Source organism: Dryobates pubescens, chromosome 8 (assembly GCF_014839835.1).
Source record: "Dryobates pubescens isolate bDryPub1 chromosome 8, bDryPub1.pri, whole genome shotgun sequence".
In the NCBI taxonomy this organism is placed as follows: Eukaryota; Metazoa; Chordata; class Aves; order Piciformes; family Picidae; genus Dryobates; species Dryobates pubescens.
This window is the reverse complement of record NC_071619.1, coordinates 30,955,614-30,983,531: the sequence shown is the minus strand read 5'-3', so window position 1 is coordinate 30,983,531 and position 27,918 is coordinate 30,955,614. Positions and strand designations below refer to the sequence as shown.

At 44.8% G+C, this 27,918-nt stretch overlaps 2 protein-coding genes across 2 annotated transcripts; one reads left to right on the top strand and one right to left on the bottom strand.

The window, feature by feature from the left end:
- Positions 1–18: 18 nt before the first annotated feature.
- LOC104297084 (T-cell receptor-associated transmembrane adapter 1) lies at positions 19–7,246 on the top strand. The gene is made up of 5 exons (XM_009896985.2): positions 19–121; positions 637–673; positions 2,395–2,456; positions 4,522–4,580; positions 6,980–7,246. The coding sequence occupies exons 1-5, from the start codon at positions 19–21 to the stop codon at positions 7,244–7,246; spliced, it is 528 nt and encodes a 175-aa protein (XP_009895287.1).
- A 2,696-nt stretch (positions 7,247–9,942) lies between these two features.
- Positions 9,943–26,743, bottom strand: HJURP (Holliday junction recognition protein). The gene is made up of 9 exons (XM_054163894.1): positions 26,628–26,743; positions 25,507–25,573; positions 24,855–24,926; positions 20,017–20,078; positions 17,150–17,242; positions 16,664–16,745; positions 14,470–16,040; positions 11,126–11,160; positions 9,943–10,027 (listed from the first exon to the last, which is right to left on the bottom strand). The coding sequence occupies exons 1-9, from the start codon at positions 26,697–26,699 to the stop codon at positions 9,943–9,945; spliced, it is 2,139 nt and encodes a 712-aa protein (XP_054019869.1). The 5' UTR covers positions 26,700–26,743.
- Positions 26,744–27,918: the final 1,175 nt, after the last annotated feature.

Genomic DNA, 27,918 nt, shown 5'->3' with positions numbered 1-27,918 from the left:
TTTCTTTCAGTTAGAGAGATGGACTGCCACTTTGCTGTCTGGGGAGTTCTGGCCTTTCTGAGCTTGGCTCTGGTTGTGTCATTGATGCTGAACATTGTGCACTGTATGAAAAAGAAGCGAGGTAAGGAAGTTTTAGGTCCCTGTGAGAAATAGAGCTTGAGTGGTTAAAGTGCCTGTAGAGAAAGCCATCACTCAAAATTAAGCTTGATTAACACCTTCCCACACCATTCTGTGATCCTATGATTATGTGCTTAAAGGTGGTTTGGATGTGGTGCTTGGGGATATGGTTTAGGGGTGAGCCTTGTAGAGCAGAGTTATCAGTTGGGCTTGGTGATCCTGAGGGTCTTTTCTGTGATTTCTGTCATTAATCATATTAAAATACAGGGTTTTTTTGGGGGGGTTACACTAACACAGGCTTTGCAGCCACAGCACAGGGTCATGACACAAACATCTCTTGCATTAGTCAAAAGTGTTTGAGAAAAGGGGGGTAGGGGGGAAGGGGAGGGCGCAACTGAAGGTGCTGAAAGCCAACAGCTTTCAACGTTACTCTCTGCAGTGTCAGTTGGAGACAATTATCTGAAGTGTTCTAAAACTAACACATTTCATTTTCTCTTCACTTTATAACAACTTTTGCAGCTACAATGCACAAAGACTATGAAGACAACAGTCCAAGGTAAGCTGGATTAAAACACTTTCTTTCTGGCAAGGGTGAAGTAAGCAGTAAATAAAGACAGATGGCTTTGGAGGGGCAGCAGGGAGGAAAATCCAATATCTCATGCAGCCTGCCTGAAAATGTCAAAGAACAGGATGGTGATGGGAACAAGTTTCCCAAAGAAAACTGGAGAAATAATTCATGGGGGAGAGATGTCCTTCAATCATTTTCATCAACAACAAACTATGATCATTTTATATAGTAAAGAAGGTGCAAGACCTTGAGCTAAACCACTACTTACTATCACTCAAATTCAATAAATCTGTAAGAATTTAGAAGAACTCTCAGAAAACAATGATAAATTGTGGTCTGATATTTAATACCTGTGGAGTGTACTTAGGTGTTCAAAAAAGGGATTGGATGTGGCACTTGAAGCCATGGTTTAGTTAGTCATGAGGTGCTGGGTGATAGGTTGGACTTGATGATCTCTGAGGTCTTTTCCAACCTTATTGATTCTATGATTCTATGGAGCAATAATTTACATGTTTTTATGTTCCATACCTTCTTTTACTCAAAGAATCATAGAACTGTTTTAGTTGGAAGAGGCCTTTAAGATCATCAGGTCCAACCACCAACCTAAGACCACCAAGGCCATTAAACCATGTCCCGAAGAGCCATGCCCACACATTTCTTGAACACATCCAGGGATGGTGACTCCACCACTTCCCTGGGCAGCCTGTTCCTAATCTCCAACCTAAACCTCCCATGGCACAATTCCAGCCCATTTCTTCTCATTCTATCATCTGGTACTGGGGTGAAAAGACCAATCCCTACCTGACTACAGCCTCATTTGGAAGAGACTTTTAAGGTCATTGAGTCCAACCTTCAACCTAAGACCACCACAGCCAATAAACCATGTCCCAAAGTGCCATGTCCACACATTTCTTAACATATGATGTCCAGAAGCAATAAAGCAGAGTCTCCTCACATCTGCTGGACACCTCATTGAATAGAATAGAATAGAATAGAATAGAATAGAATAGAATAGAATAGAATAGACCAGGTTGGAAGAGACCTTCAAGATCATCATGTCCAACCTATCATCCAACACCACCCAACCAACTAAACCATCATCATCTGTTCTGTCTTATTGCATGTAAAAAAAGCCTCCACACTTCAGAAAAGTGATGGAAAGAGTCTCATCTCAACCCAAATATCAAAGGCCCTTAAAATAAAAATACAAAGCAGCCTTCACCTGTTACCCAGAGTCAATCATCAATTTATAATTAGCTTGAAGATGAATCAGCTAGTTCCGACTGCCTACCATGAGCAGGGACACCTCCCACTAGACCAGGTGGCTCGAGGCCTCATCCAGCCTGACCTTCAGCACCTCCAGGGATGGAGCACCCCCAACCTCCCTGGGCAACTTGTTTCACTGTCTCACCACCCTCACAGTAAAGCAGTTCTTCCTGAGGGTTCTTTTCAGTGATTATTGCTCTTTCTAGAACTCTATTTAACTAATTTACAGGAAAGAAGAGTTCATTTCTTGGCTAAATAACAAATCTCTCTTCAGAATACAAACACTGCCATTTCTGCCCCCACCCTGATATTTTTGGTCTTGTTTTTCAGACCATATACAATCTGCCACTGTTATGTGTGTGCGAATTGATTGGAGTGGAATGATTGGTTGCTAAATAAAGCATATTCTGTGAACGCTAAGTATTTCTCAATTCCCCCTCTAGCTACGATGCCTCTTACACTGAAGATGGCCCTGTTTATGGCAATCTCAATCAAGGTATTTCAGGTAAGCTTCATGTCAAGAAGCTTTGTCTTTGCAGTTTCGAATAGAATAGAATAGAATAGAATAGAATAGAATAGAATAGAATAGAATAGAATAGAATAGAATAGAATAGAATAGAATAGAATAGAATAGAATAGAATAGAATAGAATTAACCAGGCTGGAACAGACCTTTGAGATCATCAAGTCCAACCTATCACCCAACACCATCTAATCAACTAAATCGTGGCACTGAGTGCCTCATCCAGTCTCTTCCAAAACACCTCCAGTGATGGTGACTCCACCACCTCCCTGGGCAGCACATTCCAATGACCAATCTCTCTTTCTGTGAAGAACTTCTTCCTAACACCCAGCTTAAACCTCTCCTGGCACAGCTTGAGACTGAGCAGTTTCTATTTAACATGAGCATGTTTGCCTTATTTGGGCTTAAGCAAAGCTTAAGATCTTGAACTGCAGGAAAAACAGCCCCAAGAATAAAACCTTAACCCACTTTTTCATATGGGGTTTGCACAAGTTTAACCAAGCCAACACTCAAGGCCAGGTTGGATGAGGCCTTGAGCAGCCTGGTCTAGTGGAAAGCATCCCTGCCCACGGCAGAGGGATTTGAAGTAGATGACCTTGAAGTTCCCTTCCAGCCCAGACCATTCTGTGATTCTATGACTGACAACTACAATAAATCTGAAAACTGGAAGTCAGGAATCTGTTTTTCTGATGGCTGAAATGAGCAATGGCATGAGTAAAAGCTCTTACAAGATATTTGCAGATAACTGGAAGTAGAGTCAGGAACAGAACTGAATCACCATCTGCTGCAACTCACAGCCTCTTTCTTTCTCAGCCAGAGAAAAGCTTGCCTGTGCTGAAAGGCGCAGTAGTATGTGGTTACTCCTAATTGCAAGAAGTCCTCCTAGCAGCCTAAAATGATTTCCTGCTCAGTCAGTAATGAGAAACTTCCTCTGCATTTGAAGAAACAAATGATTTTCATTTTCACAATGTGTCTGAATTTCTTAGCTCTTTGCCTCTCCAAAACCAGAGGCGATTCATAGCTTTTGTCAGGCTGGAAGGGACCCTCAAAGGTCATCTTGTCCAACCCTCCTGCCATCAGCAGAAGCTTCTCCAACTAGATCAGGCTGCCCAGGGCCACATCAAGTCTGGTCTTGAATGTCTTCAGGGATGGGGCCTCAACCACATCTCTGGGCAACCTGTTCCAGTATTTTACCACTCTCATTGTGAAGAACTTCCTCCTAATGTCCAGCTTAAATCTACCCTGCTTTAGTTTCAAACCATTGCTCCTTGTCCTATCACTTAAAGCCCTTCTAAACAGTCTCTCCCCAGCCTTCCAGTAGGTTTCCCTCAGATATTGAAATGCTGTTCTAAGGTTTCCCCAGAGCCGTCTCTTCTCCAGGCTGAACAGGCCAAATTCTTTCAGCCTGTCTTCACAGGAGAGGTGCTCCAGTTCTCTGATCATCTTTGTGGCCTCCTCTGGACGTAGTCCAGCAGGTCCCTGTCCCTCTTGTGTTGAAGACACAGGACTCCAGGTGATGTGTCACCAGAGCAGAGGGGCAGAATCACTGTTCTTGACTTGCTGGCCATGCTTCTTTTGATGTAGCCCAGGATGCCTTTGGCCTTCTGGGCTGCAAGTGCCCATTGCTGGCTCATGTCCAGCTTCTCACCCACCAGCACCCTTAAGTCCTTTTCTGCAGGGCTGCTCTCAGTCTCATTCTACTCCAGCCCGGACTGGCATCAAGGATTGCGGTGACCTAGGTGCAGGACCTTGCACTTGTCCTTACTGAACCTCATGAGATTCTCCTCAGGCCACCTCCCCAGGTCCCTCTGGGTGGCATCCTGTTTCACTGTAACCAACCACACCACTCAGCTTGGGATCACGTGCAAACCTGCTGAGGATGCACCCAGCGGAGGAAGAAATCTGTGTGTGTTTTCAAAGCAAAACATACTTCTAACACAGCAAGCTGGGGGTAGTTAGTTCTGTCATAGTGAGGATCAGTCAATCTTTGCAGTCTCAGTAGTGTGTCCCTAATAACTAAAACCTTTTTCTACTTTGATAAATTCTAGAGGAGTGTTGTTACGAGCAGATGAAGTCCCAGCCTCAAAGACCACCTAACCAACTACAGGTACCTTTAATTTTACTTCTGTGGGCTGTCTCAGAGTTCTTCTATTTCTCCTGTGACAACATGTAAGAAAAATCTTCACCCTGCTCCTCAGGAGAATGAACCACGTGTTGGTGTCTGAATTCATCACGGGATTTAAGTACGGAATCGATCCTGCGCTCAATCTGGGTCATTAATGAGGGAGCAGAACAATTACAGACAGATTGTTTCCATCCACATGGCTTGCGAAAGCTCAGTCATGGGCTGCCAGGGCTGGAGTAAAGAATTCATTTCATTTATTTTGGAGATTCATAGATTCATAGAATGGTTTGAGTTGGAAAGGACCAGAAAGATCATCTGGTTTCAAACCCCCTGCCTTGGGCAGGGTTGCCTCTCAACTAGACTTGGTAGCTGAAGGTCTCATCCAACTTGGCCTTGAGCACCTGCAGGGAGGGGGCATCCACAACCTCCCTGGGCAACCTGTTCCAGTGTCTCACCACCCTCACTGTAAAGAATTTCTTCATAATGTCCAGTCTAAATTTCCCCTGCTTGAGCTTCAGTCCAATTAATCAATTCAATCCAGATCAACCAAGTGAAAACACAGGCTGCATCAGGAGAGTTTGACTGGTCCTTTCCTGCCCAGCACAAAAGCTATGTCTTAACAAATTAAAGAGGGCTGTGTTTCTATTCATTTGTATTCTGTTGAGGTACTTGGATGCCTAAAAGCAAGCAAGCTTCAGCCAAAATTTGTCTGTAATTGAAACATTCCCAGCACCAATTTCCTGAGTTCATAGATTCATAGAATGGGTTGGGTTGGAAGGGACTTTGAAGATCATCTAGTTCCAAACCCTGTGGCACTGGCAGGGACAACTTCCACTAGATCCAGTTGCTCAAGCTGATTTCCAAGTATTTCATAAGGACAATTCCCAGTCTCTCTCTCTCTCTCTCAGGATACTTCCAGAGGGTAGAAATATCCTTTTTCAATTATTTTTTATCTAGCCATTTGTTTTCATTAATTTCACAGGAACAGAATAATCTCTGGACATGTGAGGGGTAATTTGGCTTGCAAAACACAGAGAGAAGTAGGGGAACAACACAGGAAGCATACATTTCCCCCTAGAAATGATATTGAGACAGGAATCCCCCATCTTTGGTTATCTCCCCAGAGTCTGTGAAAAATGTTGTTGCTGGGAACTGGACTCTAATAAAATAAAATAGATAATAATAACAAAAAAACAAATAATGGGAAGAATAACAGACACACCTTCCACTCTCACCTTGGAGCCCTTCAGCTCATCTCCCAGTCAGGTCCCCCCCAACCTCTTCTCTGGGACCTCTGGGCCTGTTTCACCCTTGCTGGAGGGTTCAGCAGCATGGCCTTCAGCCACCACCTCAGCCAGCAGTGGTGGGGGTGATGTATCCTTGCCATGTCTTCAGCAAGGCCTGAATGTTCTCCAGATCCTCCTCTCCACACACCAAACCCAACAGCTGATGGCACAGCTCAGCTTCAGGCCAGGTTTTTGTCCCCACACAGCATCTCCAAGCATCTAAATTAAGCCCAATGTGGAAGAGAATAAGTGTCTTGCATCCCAAAGACCCTGGAGTCATTATCTAAGTTACTCTTATTCCCATAAAGCATCTTGGATGCTTGGATTCATACTTGGATTAATTTTCCCTTACTGTCACTCTCCTGAGAACATGTGTCACAGAATTACAGAACTGTTTGGGTTGGGAAAGACCTCTAAGATTATTGAGTCCAACCATCAACCTAAGACCACCTGCACTGAACCATGACCTGAAGTGCCATCCCCATGAGGTTATGTTAGCCTACTCTCTCTGCTGCTACAGCTTAATTTGTGCATTCAATGGGTTCATTTACAACTAGTCAACTTCAGCCACCATTTGGATGGCAGTGTGGACACACTCAAAGCCTTAGATGTAAAAAGTTTTTTGGCTGGGGAGAGGCCTCGAGCACAGCCCTGCAAGGAGAGGCTGAGGGAGCTGGGGTTGTTTAGCCTGGAGAAAAGAAGGCTCAGGGGAGACCTTCTTGCTCTCTACAACTACCTGAAGGGAGGCTGTAGCCAGGTGAGGGTTGGTCTCTTTTCCCAGGCAACCAGCACCAGAGCAAGATGACACAGTCTCAAGCTGTGCCAGGGGAGTTTTAGGCTGGAGATGAGGAGAAAGTTCTCCACAGAGAGAGTTGTTAGCCATTGGGATGTGCTTCCTAGGGAGGTGGTGGAGTCCCCATCCCTGGAAGTGTTCAAGAGGGGATTGGATGTGCCATTTGAAGCCACGGTTTAGCAGTCATGAGGTATTGGGTGACAGGTTAGACTTGATGATCTCTGAGGTCTCTTCCAACTTTATTGATTCTATGATTCTATGATTTTAAAACACACCAAATGCTAAAGCAAATTTCCTTCCAGGTGGAGCCTGCCAACCAGATGTGTTATGCCTCACTTGATCACAGTGTGAAGGGAAAACGCAGAAAACCAAGGAGAAAGCAGGGCCCTTCATTGCAGGGGGATGAAGAAGAAAGATCATCCAACCCCACCATGAGGGCTTCCAAAGGCTGCATTTACCTCAACAGCGAGCAGCTGGCTGCTGAAAATACAGGAAATGTGGAAGCCATTCATGATGATCCTATCAGATTGATGAGTTTGATTCATACTGCAAAAGGAGAGAACATCTGAAGTGGCTGCGTGGACCAGGTCTGTAATTATACAGTGAGATCTGCTTGTTCATTCTGAATGGAGTAGGAATGGTTCAAGATAATATCCTGGCAAAGCGACAAAGGTGTAAAATGAGTAAGTATTCAAAAGTGTTTTCCAAGAGGATTTACAGACTAAGCAAAAGAACCCAACCCCAAACCCCAGAGATCCATGCTGCTGTGAGGGACCTGTCCTGAAGACATTGTGAAAGGAAGTTGGGGAAGCATTCTCATGGTATTGATTGCAGCAAAAATGAATCCTTTGTGTGAAACAACCACCAACTCTGCAACAGTTCCAAATGCCCTACTGTGCTGCCTGCAGGCCTCTGACAGGGTCTAACTGTTCCTCTGTAAAGGTTCTAACAGCACTTTTGGAAGGAAATTGTGTTTCATACTTCCACACTTAAGATCTGACTGTTTCCCCAGTTCAAAACTGATCTGCTGTTCAGCACTGTGTACTTTCTACCATGGTAATCACAAAATAAATCTAAAGCTAATTGGTAGCTAATTTACCAGTTTGCCTTAACAGCATCCTTCCAAAGCTTTCATTTTGTCCTCTGAGCCAAACCAGCCTACATCTCACACCTTCTACTAATGTCATGTTGTATCCAGCCAGATTTAAGAGGCCACAAAAATGAGCAAATGGTCTCCTAGGGAGGATTTTTCCTTCTGGTGGTCTATGGGTTGTTTATATTCCTCTTGAGTTTTACACTGCCATTGTTACCAACCCTTTGGCACACATAGGAGCTGTTGGTTTCCCCAGATTCATAGAATGGTTTGGGTTGGAAGGGACCTTAAAGATCATCTAGTTCCAACCCCCCTGGCATTGGCAGGGACACCTTCCACTAGGACCAGTTTGCTCAGGGCCCCATCCAACCTGACCTCATGTGCACATGCATCTGAAAAGCAGCTATGAGAAATGAAGCAAACAAAAACCCCAGAGCTCAAGGAGCCAACACCTCTTCTAAAAGCAGAAGCAGAAATACTCATCCAGAGGTGGGACAAATGAAGAGTGAATATTCAAACTGATAGAAGGAAACTTTTGGGGTGGAAGGGATCTTTAATATCATCTAGTTCCAACCCCTCTGCTGGGAGCAGGGACACCCTCCACTAGACCAGGTTGGTCCAAGCCTCATTCAACTTGGCCATAATTGTGTAAGTTTCACTTTGGTTTTTGTTTCCTGCTGCTAACACCAAAAAAGTGGCACTGGGATGAAATCATCTTCCAACTACCTAAGGCTTTCCAAGGACTACCTCCTAACCTTCTTCTAATTTCCATTGAGATAACAAACTTTTGCTGTCTTGTTTAAATAGGCTTACCCTCTTGCCTGCATTCAGCTTGTGGTGTAGGAGTCTTATCTAGAGTCAGAAACTTATCCAACCCCCAAATCCAGTTTACTTTGAGAACAGAAACATCAATAATCATCTCTGACTATCTACATCTCTGGTGTATCAAGAAATACTGGGAAATAATTACCTCAACCAATCCAAGGGGAAGGTAGCTTGTGAAACATATCCCCTACAGTTCATCCATGTCTGAAGCAGGAAGGAAAATGAGCCATAAAGACAAAATGTAGTTGAAGGAAACATACTAGTGATGAGGTATAGAATCACAGAACTTTAGGGATTGGAAGAGATCATCTAGTCCAACAGCCCTGCCACAGCAGGATCACCTAGAGTACATCACACAGGAACAAGAGGGGACTGGACATGGCACTTGGTGCCATGGTCTAGTCATCATGAGGTCTGTGGTGACAGGTTGATGATCTTTGAGGTCTCTTCCAACCTTGGTGATACTGTAACATGTCTGGGTGGACACATAAAATAACCAAAAACATACAAATCCTTTCCAACCCCAACCACCCTGCGAATCTAGGAATCCCTGTGTGCCCAGAAACAAAATAAAGCCAAAGGAAAAGCTATCTGTTGTTTTCTCTGGAGCTCCCAACAGCTGAGAAAGGGCAATGCTGATGAAACTGACTGCATTTGACAACACTCCTTGCCAAAACCACCTCCTTACCAAGGAAAAAACCCACAGCAATGAACAGATGTGGGACTCTGAGGCATCAGTCTCATGGATTTCCTGTATGAATGCAGACCCCTGAGAACTCGCAGAACTGAAACAAAGCATTGAAAGCCAGCAGGTGTTCAAACCAGGCTTTTATTTAGGACACAAACTGATTTGCAGATAGAACTCTCTTAGATATATCTGTTCTAAAGAATCTTTTGGGGTTTTTTTTGCAGATAGCATTATCTTAGATACAGATAGAGCAAATCCACTAAAAACTGTAAAATTTTATTGAACAATCAACTTCAGGGAATCAGTTGGAAAACTGCACTTAAAAATGACACAATGAGGCATATGACAATAATCCTACATTTGGATCAGGCAGCCCTGAGGGTTTTCCCCCCCCCCCCCCCCCGTCTCTTTTAGTAGAAGTACATCTATGAAGTGTGAAAAGGCAGGAATCCAACAGAAGGGCTTGTTACTTAGTACTGAAAGGATGAAAGCTTAGAAAGAGATAATAGAGAGAACTCTCTGTGATTATAAACACTGTTAAGTACAAAGACTCAGGAAAGGAAGCCACATTGCCTGCCATATCTCACAAAGGAATGCCCTGCTAGAAAGGATGGGCCAGTTCTTGAGGATTTGTATTAGAGGCAGCTCATGAGTGCTCCTCAGTGAGTTTTGACCAGGAGGTTGTCCAAAGGTTTGCCAGGCTTTTGGTCTTCTCCATCCAGGTAGATTACTTTTCTGGATACTCTACGGAAAAGATTTGTTTAGACAAAGTTAAATCACACAAACCTAGGCTTGCTGAAATGCCAAGGAACAACAGAATGAAACTCGGTGACCTGTGATTCTGTGAAACTTAAACCACCAAGGCAAGGTATCTGAACACCTGGGCTGTGAACAGCAGCAAGGCTCCTTGCCCGCATTCCCGGGAGAACAAACTTCCCTGGAGAGCAACCTTTCCATCCTCTCTCATTCCAATGTTTAAATAGTTTACTAGCATTACTGAGACATATCCCTGGAGGATGTGTAGGTCTAGTGCTTGGGGATATGGCTTAGTGGTGGACCTGATAGAGCAGGGGAAACCATAGAATTGTTTGGCTGGGAAAAAGGCCTCCAAGACCATCGAGCCCAACCATCAACCTAACACCACCATGGCCATTAAACCATGTTCCACAGTGCTATGTGCACATGCTTCTTGAGCACCTCTAGGGATAGTCAATCCACCACCTCCCCTGGACAGCCTGTTCCAATGCCTCACCACTCTTTCAGGACAGAAAGTTTTACTAATACCCAACCTAACCCTCCTCTGGCACAGCTTGAGGCCATTTCTTCTCATTGTATCACCTGATACTGGGGAGAAGAGGCCAGCTCCCACCTGGACTCAATGATCTTGAAGTTCTTTTCCAACCTAAATGTTTCTATGAAATATCAAACTTTGAGATGCACTCTTTGAACCTTTGAGCTCACAAAGAGCTAAAAGTTAAAAGATACAAGTGAGAATAGAATTCTTTCTTTGCATATTGCTGAATAAATGGCATCACTTGTTAGCATCTCCTTTAATCTCTTTTGGTTTAATCTGCCAAGTCTAACAGAATGGCAGATCCACTCTCAGCCTTCTCTTCTCCAGGCTAAACAGCCCCAGGCCTCTCAGCCTTTCCTCATCAGACATGTTCCAGTCCTTTCATCATCCTCATGGTGTCTGTTGGACTCTCTCCAGCAGCTTCCTGTCCCTCTTGAACTGGGGAGCCCAGAACTGGACACAATACTCCAGAGCAGGGCAGAGCAGAGGGGCAGGAGAACTTCCCTTGCCCTGCTGGTTACACTCTTCAGATCTGCAAGTTGGATTACCTTGAGCTCTCCCAAACCTCCATGCTGGTTTTATCCTAGAAGCATACATGTAAGCAACACCCTCCATACCTTTAATAGTTATTTCTTGTGACCTTTCTGTTCTGATCAGGCACTTACCTTCAGTGAGCCTCTTCCTCACTTTTGGGACAATTGCTAATACTTCTTTGCCCTTAAGCCAAGTAGAGTGGGCACCTGAAATCCCAGACTCTGGTGACAAAAGCAAAACAAACCAAACCACAGCAACAAAAAGAGTAAGAAAAGGGTAGGAACAATGCTGAGCAGCTTGGACACAACATTATGTTGTTGTTAACATATTAGCCTCTTAATATCAGCAATATTTCACTGGCATACTTCAGTGAGGGAATTTCCTTCTGCAATTCACCTCATTTATGGCAAAACTTAGTTCAAACACGTGTTATACACTGAACATATGGAAGTGTAAGCTAGGTTTCTCCAAAACAGAATCATAGAATCAGCAAGGTGGGAAAAGACCTCAGAGATCACAGAGTCCAACCTATCACCCAACACCTCATGACTACTAAACCATTGCTTCATGTGCCACATCCAATCCCCTCTTGAACACCTCCAGGCACAGTGACTCCACCACCTCCCTGGGCAGCACATTCCAACAGCCAATTACTCTTTCTATGAAGAACTTTCTCCTCACCTCCAGTCTAAACTTCTCCTGGCACAGCTTGAGGCTGTGTCTTCTTGCTCTGCTTGCCTGGGAGAAGAGACCAACCCCCTCCTGGCTACAGCCTCCCTTCAGGTAGTTGTAGAGAGCAATGAGGTCTCCCCTGAGCCTCCTATTCTCCAGGCTAAACCACCCCAGCTCCCTCAGCCTCTCCTCACAGGGGTTGTGCTCGAGGCCTCTCCCCAGCCTTGTTGCCCTTCTCTGGACATGTTTAAGTGTCTCGATGTCCTTCTTAAATTGAGGGGCCCAGAACTAGACACAGGACTCAAAGTGTTTCAAGTCATCTTCTTCAGTATTTATCTGTTAGTTATCCTCATAAAAGAAAAGAAAGGGAAAATAAAACTGGTGATGTTGCTTAGCATAAAAACCAAGCAAAGAACCCCCCCAACAATACTGGGTCCTGGAAGGAAGCAGTCTACAAAAGATAAAGAGTTTCCTGAATTGGACTTCAGCTGCCTTTTAAAGGTCAATTAGGACTTTTACTCCAAAACATGCTTTAAAAATCAGATTTTTAGAATGAAATTGAAAGATTAACATCTCAAATCTGAAACTAATTTAGTTTGGTTTGAGGTTTCTTTGGTTTTTTTAAAGAAAATTCTACTGTCTTGAACTGGCAAAAGCCTTTTTATCCTGATCATGAATCCAAGTCAGCTAAGCAAGTCAGGCTGTTTCTTCACTATGAGGGTGGTGAGACACTAGAACAGGTTGCCCAGGAAGGATGTGGATGCCCTCTTCCTGGAGGTTGCTCAGTGCCAGGCTGGATGAGGCCTTCAGCAACCTGGTCTAGTGGAAGGGGTCCCTGCCCATTTCATGGGGTTTGGAACTAGATGATCTCTAAGGTCCCCTCTAACCCAAACCATTCTATGATTCCAAGTCACAGTAGCTATACAACTTAACTGCAGGTTTATAGGAAGCTGAAGGATCCCAACAAAAGCTTTTGTTTATTGAAGTGCAGGATTAGCAAACTATGGATTCCTGCTGAACATTTAAATACAGAGAAGAACAGCAAGAGCAAACTTAAAACAAAGAAAGAGAAAACCTATAGATGAGAGGCAACACTTCAGTAGGAAAATTCCTAATTATTTAAAGGAAAGAAAGGCAGCTTAAGTAGCTTAATTAGTACATGCAATTCAGGAAAGCAATTATGCATAAATTAAAGGAACACTTAAATATACCAAATTATTACTGAGGAAGAAGAGCTGTCACCTAGACAGTGGTCTGTTGAGATCTGCAGATTTATCCTTAGAAGATTGCTAAAGCAATAACTCATAAAGTCTCTGAAACTAACCTTGCAGGTAAGTACCAGGAAGACAAAGAAAAATTTTATCTGTAGAAGCCTGAAATCCAGAGTGCTGAAAAGAAAGCATCAACAGATGACATTGACAGAAAAAAATGATGTATCACTTCACAGCTTGCCACAGGAGGAATCACTGGCCAGCTTGGATGGGGCCTTGAGCAACCTGGAGGTGGGAAGTGCCCTTGCCTGTGGCAAGGGAGTTGGAACTAGATGATCTTTAAAAGCTCCTTCTAACCCAAACCAGTCAGTCTATGATTCTGCAAACCAAGGGCCTGAGTTAATAGTTAAATCAATGAGTCAAATGATTCAAGTGGATCTCAGTAAAGCTTAACTTGTTTGCCTTGTCCACCTACAGGATGATTAAAAAGTCAGAATTTCAGAAAGGCAGCACCTTAATTACAAGGTGCACTACTTGAAATGAGTTGGACCAGTGACACAGCCTATTAAAATGTGACAAAATCCTTTACTAAGCACTCTAAAACCACTTGGAAGGTTATTGAAAACAGTGAGCTTCCTGACATCGAGCCATGGAATTGGTTTGGTTGGAAAAGGCATTTAAGATCATCAAGTACAACCATTCTCTACCAAGTCTGGTGCTAAATCACATCTCTCAGCACCACATCGCCATGGCTTTTGAACACCTCCAGGGATGGGGATTCTACCACGCCCCTCTGCAGCCTGTTCCAACTGTTTGAGAACCCTTTCAGTCAAGAAGTTTCTTCTAATGTCCAACCCAAACCTCCCTTGGTGCAGCTTGAGGCCATTTCCTCTTGTCCTGTCAGTTGTTATCTGGGATTCTGTGATACCCACCTCACTCCCAGCTCCTTTCAGGGAGCTGCAGAGAGCCAGGTCTCCCCTTCACCTCCTCTTCTCCAGACTAGACAACCCCAGTTCCCTCAGCTGCTCACCAGACCTATTCTTCAGACCCTTCAGCAGCTTTGTTGCCCTTCTCTGGACATGCTCCAGCAATGTCCTTCCTCTAGTGAGGGGCCCAACCCTGAACCAATTGCATCCAAGGCAGTGCTGACTACAGAGGGACAATCACTGCCCTGTTCTCACACTATTGCTGTCCACACTATTGCTGACCTCTGTCAGGATGCTGGCCACTTCTTGGCTACTTGAGCTCACAAAATAGAGTAGCTGGTGGAGCCAACACTTCCTCAGGCAACAGGGCTGGCAAAGCAGAGAGGAGGAACCATCAGGCCCCCCCAGGTGGAGGGACAGACCCCTGCCACCACTGCCTCCACTCGATTGATTAAGAGACCTGACAGAACCGAGATCTCAGCAAATAAAACCACCCAAACCACCAAAGGTGTAAAACCACCCTGCTGATCAAGCAGCAAGGTCAAGTACCTGGCTCTGACCGGTGGGACTGGCGGAAAAGCTGGGGCTGCTGCTGTTGTGGGGGCTCAAAAAGTCCACGCCAACTGTTCTCATATGAATGTTTCTTCCCTGAGAAGCCTGCTGGCGTTTTGGGGAAGGCCAAGAACTTTCTGGTACATCTCTCTGTCGCTTTACTGTTGAGCAATGGTAAGACTGAAAGTTCCCTTGCCTTTTAACTCCAAGGAGCTGAGATGAAGCTCGAACAGGGGAGTTAACAAGAGCATTTACAGTTTCAGACATCGGTATTCCTTCGCATCTCCTGTAAGCCAAAGCTGTCTGCAGCCCAGGCAGTTTTGGGGTAGGGCCACCACACAGCTGCTCATAGACCCTGTCAAATGCTCTATCAAACTCTGTGTCAGACTTCACAGAAACACTGAAATTGCTCTTCACCAATCTCCCTTTCTCTTCAGGGTTCTGTGAATCCGAATGAGGTCTCATCAAGGCCAAAAGTTTTGGGTTTTCTTTGGAAGACAGTTCACTGTAGAGCTTTTCAAATGCATCTTCATATTTCTGGGCAGTCTCTGAGAGTCTCTGCTTCAGAGGCAGTGAGGAAAAGGAGTTCCTGCGCTGGAAAGAACTGTTTCTTTCAGGAGTGGCTGTTCTGGGATGTACAAGCAAAGTGTTTGATGCTCTTGCGAGATCACAGTTCATGAGACGTGCAGAAGTGTTACGATCGCCATAGGAAATGTCAGGGGATGGACACAGCTCTGAGGTATCCTCACAAGGCAAGGCAGGCTGAGTGTTACTCTTGCTCACCAAATGCACCTCTGCTGACCCTGAACTGGCAGCAGATGCTACAAAACTGCCTTCTGAGGAACCTTTGTAAGCCAAGTTTTCACTTTGTTTGCATTTTGAATCCTCTAGTGAGGCAGTCTGCAGCTTATCTTCAACTAGAAAGGTCTCTCCCATTCTAACAATATTATCAAGAGGCTCTTTGGAGGCATTTTGGCCTTTTCCAAATACCAAATGCTGTTCCAAACTTGAGTCACAGTAGTTCACTTCGTTTCCATCTGTAGCACTACAAGAATAAGGGACCAGAGCAGAGGAGTCATTAATGGAACAGTTGCCATCAGGAAGTTCTCTGTCCTCACATTCAAAAGTTTTATTCTGGATGTCTTCTCTTCTACTGCTGCATATGCTAGGCAGGGCTTGCTTCGTTCTCAAAGGTCTGAACCCTCTCTTGTCTACAGTGATGTTGAGCCTTGACGTTCTAGAGCGCCATCTTCTGCATCTTAAGTGTCCAAACATGTATTTCAGCTGTTTCTTCAGAGAGTGCTTTGTCATGCGCCTTTTGATGATCTCCACCATCACTGGATACAGGTCTGCGAGAGTGAGGTTGCTCCAGGAGCCTTCCTCAGCTCCAGACTGCTCCTCTTCTAAGCTGCTGTCACAGGAGGTGTGCAGCTCTGGATAAGGTGGATGCCTGCGTATGGTTATTGCATTTGGTGAAAAGGGGATACTAGAAAGCTGTAACTCTAGTGATCTTGAAGAGGAGCATTCATCTGACAGCTCTTCCCTTCTGCAAACAGCAGCCTGCTTGTCTAGTTAAAGAGAAAAAGAATTGGAGAAAAACCAACAAACAAGCCAAAAAAACCCCACCCCACCTCAAAACCCAACCATAAACCAGACAAAAGAATAGAATAGAATTAACCAGGTTGGAAGAGACCTTTGAGATCCTCAAGTCCAACCTATCACCCAACACCATCTAATCAACTAAACCATGGCACCAAGTGCCTTATCCAGGCTCTTCCTAAACACCTCCAGTGATGGTGACTCCACCGCCTCCCTGGGCAGCACATCCCAATGGCCAATCTCTCTTTCTTTGAAGAACTTCTTCCTAACATCCAGCCTAAGCCTCCCCTGGCACAGCTTGAGACTGTGTCCTCTTGTTCTGGTGCTGGTTGCCTGTGAGAAGAGATCAACCCCCACCTGGCTACAACCTCCCTTCAGGTAGTTGTAGAGAGCAAGAAGGTCTCCCCTGAGCCTCCTATTCTCCAGGCTAAACAATTTGCTGCTACCCAACTCATGTCTAACTTCTCATCAAGAATCCAACCTGCAGAGCTTTTCTGTTGGATAAGGACTGCATCTGTTTTCAATAAATTAAATGTTTAGTTCTATTAAAATGAATAAAATCCACATTTTCTAGCTAACATATCTGACCAACACTCAACAGGTTTAATTGTACCACTCAGTTCTTGTCCTGGCAAAGCCAAAGGAAGATCTATTGACGAAGCTTGAGGTGCTACCTGAAAAACAGAGGGAAATAAAAGTCAAGACACACAGTCCAGTATGCCAAGTTTTTGCATGTTAAAGGTAACATCTAAACCTTATTTCACAGATGGCATTGGGTTGGAAGGGACCCTCAAAGGTCATCTTGTCCAACCCCCCTGCCGTCAGCAAGGACACCTCCAACTGACCAGGCTGCCCAGGGCCACACTGTCTGATCATGAATGTCTCCAGGGATGGGGCCTCAACCACATCCCTGGACAGCCTGTTCCAGTGTTTCACCACTCTCATTGTGATGAGCTTCCTCTGAACGTCCAACCTAAATCCACCCTGCTCCAGTTCCAAACCATTGCCCCTCATCCTATCAACACAAACCCCTCTGATTAATCAGCTAGCAACTTCTGACAGAAGAAGATAAAGGTACCGTCATCCACTCCGGAATTCTTCTGCCATAATCTTGCACTATTGGATCCACTTTGACTAGCTCTGGAATTTTCCCATCATGTCCAAACAGATGCTTAGAAGAGAAACAAAACACCACACATAAAGATTAAAACACAGAAGTTCTTGACACTGATGAACTCAAACATATTACTTGGATTTGGTTTGAATTAGTATTATTCAGATAAGGATGTATCACAGTATCACCAAGGTTGGAAGAGACCTCAAGGATCATCGAGTCCAACCTGTCACCACAGACCTCATGACTAGACCACATCCAATCTCCTCTTGAACACCTCCAGGGACGGTGACTCCACCACCTCCCTGGGCAGCACATTCCAATGACGAATGACTCGCTCGGTGAAGAACTTTCTCCTCACCTCGAGTCTAAACCTCCCCTGGCACAGCTTGAGACTGTGTCCCCTTGTTCTGGTGCTGGTTGCCTGGGAGAAGAGACCAACCCTTTCCTGTCTACAATTACCTTTCAGGTAGTTGTAGAGGGCAATGAGGTCTCCCCTGAGCCTCCTCTTCTCCAGGCTAAGCAACCCCAGCTCCCTCAGCCTCTCCTCACAGGGCTGTGCTCAAGGCCTCTCCCCAGCCTCGTTGCCCTTCTCTGGACACGTTCAAGTGTCTCAATGTCCTTCCTAAACTGAGGGGCCCAGAACTGGACACAGGAGGTGGCCACAAGGTGTGGCCTAACCAATGCAGAGTCCAGGGGCACAATGACCTCCCTGCTCCTGCTGACCACACTACTCCTAATGCAGGCCAGGATGCCATTGGCCCTCTTGGCCACCTGGGCACACTGCTGGCTCATGTTTAGGTGGCTGTCAATCAGCACCCCCAGGTCCCTCTCTGTTTGGGAGCTCTCCAGCCTGCAGAAACCTAGTTTTGATGGGTATACTGAGTAAAAGAATTAAATATAACCCCCAATCTGTACAGGAAACCTATTTTTCATGGATATACTGAGTGAAAAAAATACAACACAATCCCAAATCTATACAAGAAAGCTATTTTTAATGGATATATTGAATAAGAAAATAAAATAGAATCCCAAATCTGTACAGGAAACTGAGTTTTAATGGAGATACTGAGTAGAAAACCAAAATACAATCCCAAATGTGTACAGGAAACCTACTTTTAAGGGATATACTGAGTGAAAAAATACAATACAATCCCAAATCTGTACAAGAAACATATTTTTAGTGGATATACTCAGTTAAAAAAAAAATGAAATAGAATCCTAAATCTGTACAGGAAACCTGGTTTTAATGGATATACTGAGTAAAAAAAACACATCAAATCCCAAGAACTGTACATGAAGACATGAAAAGAGATGTCTAGGTAGTTTATGGATGCAGGGGAAAAGCACACACTGCCTCAGAAGGCTCACTGATTTAAAAATCAATCACTCAAATCTCTCTGTCAGGTTCCCAAGCCAGGAAAATTAGACCTGCAAATCTTCACTATTAACATCCCAGGAATTCCTAAGTTAAGGCCTTCCCTGTACCATGCCTCTATGTAAACAATCTAAGTGTGATAAACTGCAAGTGTTCTTCATTACTGAAGTTCACTTTCTGAAGCAGCTTGTGCTAGGTGCTGTCAGAGACATGACAATGCCTAGCAACACACTAAACAAATAAGGAAAGCAAATTAAATTTGTCTTAATTGTATCTGAGCAAGCAGAGCATAGGATTAGAATGGCTGCATGCACCAAGTGGGTGTTTGGCTTTCCTACATCAATGAGCAGGAGGACTATCAGGATTCCAATTTCTGTTGGGAATCACAGAATTGCTTGGAGAAGACCTTTAAGATCATCAAGTTCAACCATTAACCCAGCACTGCCAGGTCACTGGTACACAATGTCCCTCAGCACCACATCTCCACAACTTTTCAACCCCTCTAGGGTCGAAGGCTCTACCACTGCCTTGGGCAGCCTGGCCCAGGGCTTGACAATCCTTTTGTGGAAGAAATTGTTCCTTATGTCCAACCTAAAACCCTCCTGGCACAACTTACATACTTTGACCAGATCCCCTCTCAGCCTTCTCTTCTCAAGACTAAAGAGCCCCAGGTCTCACAGCAGAGATTTTCCAGTCCCTTCATCAGCCTTGTAGCTCTCTGTTGGACACTCTCCAGTAGATATCCATCTGTCTTGAACTGAGGAGCCCAGAACTGGACACAGTATTCCAGATGTGGTCTCACCAGGGCAGAGTAGAGGGGAAGGAGAACCTCCCTTGACCAGCTGGACACACTTTTCTTAATGTACCCCAGGGTGCCGTTGGCCTTCTTAGCCACCAGGCCACATTGCTGTCCCACAGATAACATTGCCCACTAGGACTCCAAGGTCTTTCTGCATGGAGCTGCATTCCAGCAGCTCAACCCCTAACCCATACTGGTACCTGGTGTTGTACCTCCCCAGATGCAGGACTCTGTACTTGTTTGTCACAAGTTTCCCCTTTGCCCAGATCTCTCTGAATGGCAAAACAGCCTCTGGTATATGAGCCAGGTCTCCCAGTTTGGTATCATCATGAATCTGGATGAGGGTTCACACTGTCCCCTCACTCAGGTCACTGATGATATTGAACAAAACTGAAGCCAGTACTGATCCCTGGGGAACACCACTGGCCACAGGCCTGCAGCTGGACTCTTGTGTGCCACTAATCACAACCCTCTGAACTCTGTTGTTAGTTAAAGTCTCTCATTTGCTATGCTTCCTAAAATGTGCATTAAGATGCAGACTATAGTCTTCTTCTGGCTGTATCAACTCATCAGGGGCATGTAAGCCATTCAAATAGTTCAAAGATTTCTGTTAAACACAAAATTAATCCATATTAGACACCAGAAATCTTTTACCTGGGAGAAAGTGGCTTCATTCTTGCTGCTCACAACAGCCATACTGGTATCATTTTCTTCATCTGCAATTTGAAGACAACCATGAAGTCAAATTTGGTTGAACCAAAACCAGAAACATCTGATTTTAGAGAAGCTTTTCTACACCCAAACTGTCTATCTTTAGTACCTTGCCAGTCCCATTGAGTTATGGTTCATAAATCAACATGAATAGAATAGAATAGGATAGAATAGAATAAACCAGGTTGGAAGAGACCTTCAAGATCGTGTCCAACCTATCATCCAACACCACCCAACCAACTAAACCATGCAACCTAGCACCCTATCAAGTAGGTTCCTAAATTACTTGAGGGCAACAAAACAATCTCCCTCCCACTTCAATTCTTTAGGAATACAAGGTCCAAACAAACAAACAAACAATCAAATAATTCAGAATACAAGGACAAAAAGACCCCAAAGTTCTCAGACGAGTCAAAGACTGACGCTGAAGCTGTTACAAGCACTGTTGAAGGCTTGCTGCTGCAGCTGAATGCAGTACCCCTGTGAGGGGATGCTCAATGCAGTATCCCTGCTAGGCCACTATAAAATGATGCATTTTTTGGTAACTGAATAAAAACAGTGTCACTTACAAGCTTTGGCCTTCACTGCTCCTCTCTCTCTCTTTACTAAAAGTGACCATATTCTACATTGCCTTCGCAACATATAAGCGATCCCACCAAGATTTATTGCACAGAGCTACCAGTACCTCAGCCTCTTGTTAGAGCCTTTCAGAAAGTAGAGAACAGGAATAGAAGACACATTAAATGGAACAGTGAGGAACTAGGAACAAGTTATTTGCAATTTCTTTTCAAAAAGTTCAGGCAAACAAAGAAGCAAACAAAAGGCAGACCAAAACCACATGAAAACCCCACCTAGGTCAGATGTTTCCATCGCAGAGACCTCAGGAGATTCCTTAAAAGCACAGGAAAGGAATGTTAAGATCTGGCAGCATCAGCCATATTAACTATTTGGTAGAACTGTCTGGTTTCATTACTTGCTCAGGTGTTTTTTGGGATGGTGAAATTAAACCAGTCATCCTCCATACCCAATAACCACATGACACCATCATGATTAACACAGCAGTACACAAATTTGCCTTGATGGGCGTCTCACAGCTCACTGGAGAAGACCATTTACTTCCCAGCCCTTCTATATTCAGACTAATAATGCAAGGAGAGGCTATTATACAGCAAGAGCCAAAAAAAAGCAGTTGACAGATGAATTCTAATCAGCAAATCTTTATCAGTATGTCCTGGAGATTGTCTTCCAGTGTATAAGGAAAGATTCTGATCTGCCTACTTTAATCAATCCTTAATTTCCTACTTACAGAATACAGAATTAACCAGGTTGGAAAAGACTTTTGAGATCCTCAAGTCCAACCTATCACCCAACACCATCTAATCAATTAAATCATAGCACTGAGTGCCTTATTCAGGCTCTTCTTAAACACCTGCAGTGATGGTGACTCCACCACCTCCCTGGGCAGCACATTCCAATGGCCAATCTCTCTTTCTATGAAGAACTTCTTCCTAACCTCCAGCCTAAACCTCCCCTGGCACAGCTTGAGACTATGTCCTCTTGTTCTGGTGCTGGTTGCCTGGGAGAAGAGACCAATCCCCACCTGGCTGCAACCTCCCTTCAGGTAGCTGTGGACAGCAACAAGGTCTCCTCTGAGCCTCCTTTTCTCCAGGCTAAGCAACCCCAGCTCCCTCAGCCTCTCCTCACAGGGCTGTGCTCCAAACCCCTCCCCAGCTTCATTGCCCTTCTCTGGACACCTTTCAGCAACTCAACATCTTTCCTAAACTGAGGAGCCCACAGCTGGACACAGGACTCAAGGTGTGGGCTGAGCAGTGCTGAGTACAGGGGCACAATGACTTCCCTGCTCCTGCTGGCCACACTATTCCTGATGCAGGCCAGGATGCCGTTGGCCTTCTTGGCCACCTTCAAACCTTCTGTATATAATCTTTCCTTTTTTTTCTTTTCTTTATCTTGTAATAGTCTTGCTAGTGGCATCAATAGCTAACTTCTATGGATAAGGAGCATTTTCTAACCCAGCATCTGACATCACACTTTCAGAATGGTTTTATACAGGTATCCATACCTGATGTACTGTTGAATGTCCATCCTCAAAATCACTGCTCTCTTGCTTTGACACTTCTGAGCATGCATGGGAGAGGGAAAAAAATAAATAGTTTTGATAGGTTACAGATCAATACAATAGAATAAACCAGGTTGGAAGAGACCTTTGAGATCATCAAGTCCAACCTATCACCCAACACCATCTAATCAACTAAACCATGACACCAAGTGCCCCATCCAGTCTCTTCCTAAACACCTCCAGTGATGGTGACTCCACCACCTCCCTGGGCAGCACATTCCAATGGCCAATCTCTCTTTCTTTGAAGAACTTCTTCCTAACATCCAGCCTAAGCCTCCCCTGGCACAGCTTGAGACTGTGTCCTCTTGTTCTGGTGCTGGGTGCCTGGGAGAAGAGACCAACCCTCACATGGCTACAATCTCCCTTCAGGTAGTTGTAGACAGCAATAAGGTCTCCCCTGAGCCTCCTCTTCTCAGTCATTAATTCTTCATTTGTATACTTACTGTTTTTGAAGTAAAATTAAACAGGTGGAGAACATGCAAAGGGCTAAACCAAAGAACTGACTACAATATGTTCTAGAAGTAGAGCAGATAGAACATAGAGCAGATGAACTCTGATCAGGGATCTACTATGTTACAGGTGGTCTTCTTAACCCATAAAGCACCACAGAAAACTTCCCCATTTTATCAGGTGGCATCACTTGTGGAAAAGGAAGACAAGTGCAAATTTTCTGTAGGTTTTACTTGGCAAATGTTGAAAAGGATATGAAAAAGCCTACTGCTGAAGCCTGAGGGTAGAGCCCCAAAACTCTATTGCAGCTTTTCAACAACTTTAGGCAAGGAGGCTTTCCATAATTGCTGTAGAATAGAATTAACCAGGTTGGAAAAGACCTTTGAGATCATCCAGTCCAACCTATCACCCAACACCATCTGATCAACTAAACCATGGCACCAAGTGCCCCATCCAGTCTCTTCTGGAAAAGAATATGTTATATATTCATTATTATTGTTACTGTTGTTCTTATATGGGGTTTTGGAGTGGTTCCCCCTAAAAATAAACCACAAAAAAGTAAGCAGCCTCAAGAGCTTGGCATAAGCCTAGGATGCAACCAAGACTCTTTCAGTAAGATAATCTACAGCACTTATTTTTCTTAAAGCACTTTACCTGCATTCCTGGGAATTCTTCTTTTACACTGCCATGGGAAAGAGGAAAATGAAATCATCAGAAGAATTTCAGAACCGCAAAGTTAGCCTTAGAATAGTAAAGTTACTTTCATGAATGCCTTTATTTGCTTTGGTGTGTCACAGTTTGGCACTTCCTAAGTAACTATTCAGTTTCCTTTAGGTTTCCTGTCACCTGCTCAGGAAAGCCACAAATAAATGGTAAAAAATACTCTATTGCTGCTAAAAATCACTGCAAGGACATAACTTACAGCTGCTTTGACCCACATGAGAGGCTAAGGCAGAATTCCAGTCCTCAGTGGATTTAGTCTGTAAAGTTATGATCTCCAAGGGCCCTTCCAACTCAAACCATTCTATGAATAAATGTATGACAAGAAGTGCTAGAGGAGCAGGAAATTCAGGCCCTTTTCTATCTCTCTTCAATACATTGTTTCCCAAAAGTGATTTTCACTCCTCATCCCCTCACTCAGTGGGGTTCAGAGCAGCTTGTCCTAGCCACCAAGGCAAAACTTAGCTTTTCAGACAGAGAGTAGGAGCAGGGTAACTTCTAAAGAGTCACTGGGAGAAACCCTGGGATTTTGATGAAATTCGCTGCTGAGCATTTCATGAGGGAGTTTAGGAAATAGGAAAGTGACTGCTTGTCTAACAAAGATTCAGAATAAAACCTTACAGCTTATATGGCCACAACATCACTAGAGTTTTGCCTGCCACCATGAGTGCTGAGGTTGCTAAGGTATTTTTATTATTCTAGCAGTATTTTACACACAAAAATGAATGAAAAATAAATCTAAAGATGAAACCAGTAAGCCCTTTGGAAAAGCTGATTACCTGAACCAAGATAAACTGATTCCAGTTATGGTAACTTCTCAAGAATGAGAGAACTGGGTCTGCTCAGTGTGGAAAAGAGCAGACTGAGGGGGCATCTCATCAGTACTTAAAGAATGGGTGTCGTGAGGATGGGACCCAGCAGGTGAGGATGGGACCCAGCAGGTGAGGATGGGACCCATCTTTTTCCAGTGGTGCCCAGTGCTAGGACAAGGGGTCATAGGGTACCAGGCAGAAAGTTGAACATCAGAATTTCCATCTAAACATGAGAGGGAACTTCTTTAATTTAAGGGTGCTGGAGCACCAGAACAGACTGTCCAGATAGCAGATGGAGTCTCCATCTCTGGAGGTGTTCCAGATCCAGTGGGACATGTTCCTTTGTGGCCATCTTCAGGACTCCATCTCCAGAGGACCTTTCCAACCCCTACCATGCTGTCATTCTGTGGCAATACCGCAATGTAATCCAAAAGTACACATCCCCATCAGACAGCATTTTAAGACAGGATGAATGATTTTTCCAGGTTTGCCAGAGGTGCTAACCAATAGTTATCTATTTTATTCTATCTCTTCTGATGGTCTGAGCCAATCTGTCCCCAATTTTTCACAGAAGACAGCAAGATGACAATGTACTCCTATATACACAATAGATTCAACCATAACTATTGCCACATTTTGACTGTGGAGTAGGACTGCATTACCAGATACCTTAAATGCTTCCTCCTTCCATTCTTTAAGCTGCTTGGTTGACACATGCCCCCATGGCTTTGGTCCTAAAAAAAACACAATGTTATGTATTTTATGTTTATATCCCCAGAAACATAGATTTTTGTTTTACATTACCTATACCAAGTATCATTCTAACAAACACAAATATGTAGGAAGAATTTCTTACATAGTTAATAAAAACCATTATCAAATCTGGGCAGCTACCTTTTGCCCCTTCACATTACTGAGCTTCATTTAGCTACAGCCTTCCTCTCTCTTTTCATAGCATCACAAAGTTGTTTGGTTGGAAAAGACCTCTAAGATCGTCAAGTCCAACCATCAACCTAACACCACCATGGTCTTTAAACCATATGCCACATCCACACATCTTGAACTCCTCCAGTGATGGTGACTCCATTACCCCCCTGGACAGCCTGTTTCAAAGCCTGACCACTGCTGCAGGAGAGAAACTGTTCCTAACATCCAATCTAAACTTGCATGTGTGTATCAAAGTTTATATGCAAAACACCACACCTACAATTCAGTATCTGTTGCAATTAGATGCTATATAACTTCCAACATCTGCCTGCTTTACTGAGTCTAAATATGCAGCATGCAAATATTAAAGCTTCAAGAAGTTCTTACCATCAGCTGTCTCATAAGTGAGGGTTTCCATGGAAATGAGCAAGTCATCTTCAAAAGGTTGATTATACTAAGTAAAAAGGACCATTAGGAGTTAGAATAAACGATGAAAGCAATGTTTCATTACTTGCATTTGATGTATTGTTTCTGTTCACATCCTGGTCAACACAAAACTGCAGTTATCTGTGTGTTGCTTGCTTGGCTGAAGGTGGAAGCCAGCAAACTGGAAACCTTTATCCCTGAGGAAGGTATTTATATTTCAAGCATCTACAGAAGTCACTCCACTTCAAGGTATAAGCCTGTCACTGAGAAAAAAAGGGCTTCAGAAGGGTTTAAAATGTTCTGTAAGTTTCTTCTAAACTCCTGTGCAGCGGGAAGCAGCACAGGCTGCCCATGACTTAGCAATCTCCCATGTCTTCATGGGAAAAACCTTCTAGAAACAGACTTCACACCTAGCTATTGGCACACAAGATTCCCCTGAGCAGCAGAGGTGACATCCCTGAAGAAATCCTTACACCTCTGGATGGAGATGACACAAAATAGCTCTGAAGTAAGGATTTGGCGGGGGGGAAGTCTCTCGCTTATTCTGTGGTCTCAGTGAAAACATTTGGTTTAATGCTAGCTAATTGGGGTTAAGGGCACTGTAAAGATGACTTGGAATTATAAGTAAGGCACTTACTCGGTAATGACAATCACAGATCAGAGTTTTATGGACGTTACTGGAGGAGGTGGCTCTTCACCAGCTTGCTCATGCCAAGGCACAATCGTGCCGAGCCTGTGCAACGCTGGGTGGCCTCAAGTGACAGCTAGGAGGAACAGGACGCTCTGACACCACGAGTAAATAATCGGCAACGACAATTCAGCGCCAGTTACTGCGAATTAGTGCACAGAAAGCAAAGGGTCTGTACGGACACATCAGGACTTAAAGGTGGTCGAGGAGAAGAGGGGCAGGCGGGCACAAAAGGACACAAAGGCACACAAAGAGGCGGCCAGGCCCGAACGAGCCAGGCCAGAGGGCAGAAACTGCAGGGGACACGCGTTCCTGAGGCAGACAGGAGGCATGGCAGCACAGACCCGCAGACCCTGCCAACAGTCCTCACCCAACGGCCCAGCGCCGCACTCACCCGCTCCAAAATGCTGCTGATGGTCAGCACAAAGCGGTTGTTGTTCTGCCGCATCCGCCTGTTCAGGTCCATGGCTCACAAGGTACTCCCCACCGGGAGATGGCAGGCACCGGCACATGTAGGCCTCTGCTCCAGCCGCTACAAAACACATCGGATCAGATCCGTCCCGACCCGCCCCACGCCGATTCAAACACCGCGCCGGGTCACTGCCCTCCCCACCTCTGATTGTACTCCACTCATGTCAGTTCGGTGTCACAGCCTATCCAAGCAAGCAGTGGGGAGACATTCTCATTCTAATTGGCTGCTTTCTACTAAGAGCCCACCCCCCCTCCTCCCAGTCACCCCGCCTCGAAGTCCTTCCATTGGCTATAGGGCTCGCAGAGGGTTGGGGATTGGACGCCGCTGCTGCTCGGGGTGGGGTGGGGGCTCCAGCCGCCGGGCGAGGGAGGGAGGGTTTCTGCTGCTGCTCTGTGTGCGGCGGTGTGTTGGGCCCTGAGGGGAGCGGCCCTTCGAGCCGGTCGTTCCTGGGGTAGATGTGGCGGTGCAGGGGCCCCGACAGCAGCCGCTGTGAAGGCAGCCACGGGTGCTAGGAGCGGGGAAGCTCCGTTTGCCCTGCGGGGTGCTGCCTTGGCCTCGTTGTAAAGAACTTCTTTCTAATGTCAACTTAAGTCTGCCCCACTGCAGATTCAAACCATTGCCCCTCACCCTATCTCTAAAAGCCCTGCTAAAAAGTCCCTCCCCAGCCTTCCAGTAGGTCCTGTTCACGTACTGAGATACAACTTTAAGGTCTCCCTGGAGCCTTGCCTTCTCCAGGCTGCACATCCTCAACTCTCGCAGCCTGTCCTCACAGGAGAGGTGCTCCAGGCCATCATCTTCATAGCCTCATCTGGACCCCGCTCCAGCAGGGTCCATAGCTCTTTGGAGCTACTCTTTAGCTACAGCTACTCCTTACACACTTCTGAGGTTTTTTTTCACAGGATAAGGTTTAGTCACTGACTTGCCACAAGCTGGCCTCTACAAGGGTTTCTGGAACTGAGCAGTTGTTTTATGCTCTCATACTTCCTTCTAGGAAGAGTGAGAGCAGAACAGCACTCAGAAGAAACACACTAAAAAGCGATGAGTTTGGCATTTCAATAGTCAGTGTGATGTTTTGGCTGTGTCTGAAGAGCAACATTTGCAGAGCGTAGATGTCTAAATCACTTTTTATATGGTTTCTTCAGAGGTTGCTTGCAGAAAATGATTCACTGTTCCAGATGCCTCCAATACTCCCAAGATATCGACTGGCTGGAGA

What these genes read in the sequence shown, in the direction of transcription:
- LOC104297084 (XM_009896985.2), top strand. Translation starts at nt 19, where the DNA reads ATGGACTGCCACTTTGCTGTCTGGGGAGTTCTGGCCTTTCTGAGCTTG. An exon ending in TCTCAATCAAGGTATTTCAG is followed by an intron (nt 2,457 to 4,521) that starts GTAAGCTTCATG and finishes GATAAATTCTAG; the next exon opens with AGGAGTGTTGTTACGAGCAG. An exon ending in GACCACCTAACCAACTACAG is followed by an intron (nt 4,581 to 6,979) that starts GTACCTTTAATT and finishes ATTTCCTTCCAG; the next exon opens with GTGGAGCCTGCCAACCAGAT.
- HJURP (XM_054163894.1), bottom strand. Translation starts at nt 26,699, where the DNA reads ATGGACCTGAACAGGCGGATGCGGCAGAACAACAACCGCTTTGTGCTG. An exon ending in CACTTATGAGACAGCTGATG is followed by an intron (nt 24,927 to 25,506) that starts GTAAGAACTTCT and finishes TGTTTTTTTTAG; the next exon opens with GACCAAAGCCATGGGGGCAT. An exon ending in ATGAAGCCACTTTCTCCCAG is followed by an intron (nt 17,243 to 20,016) that starts GTAAAAGATTTC and finishes TTCTCTTCTAAG; the next exon opens with CATCTGTTTGGACATGATGG.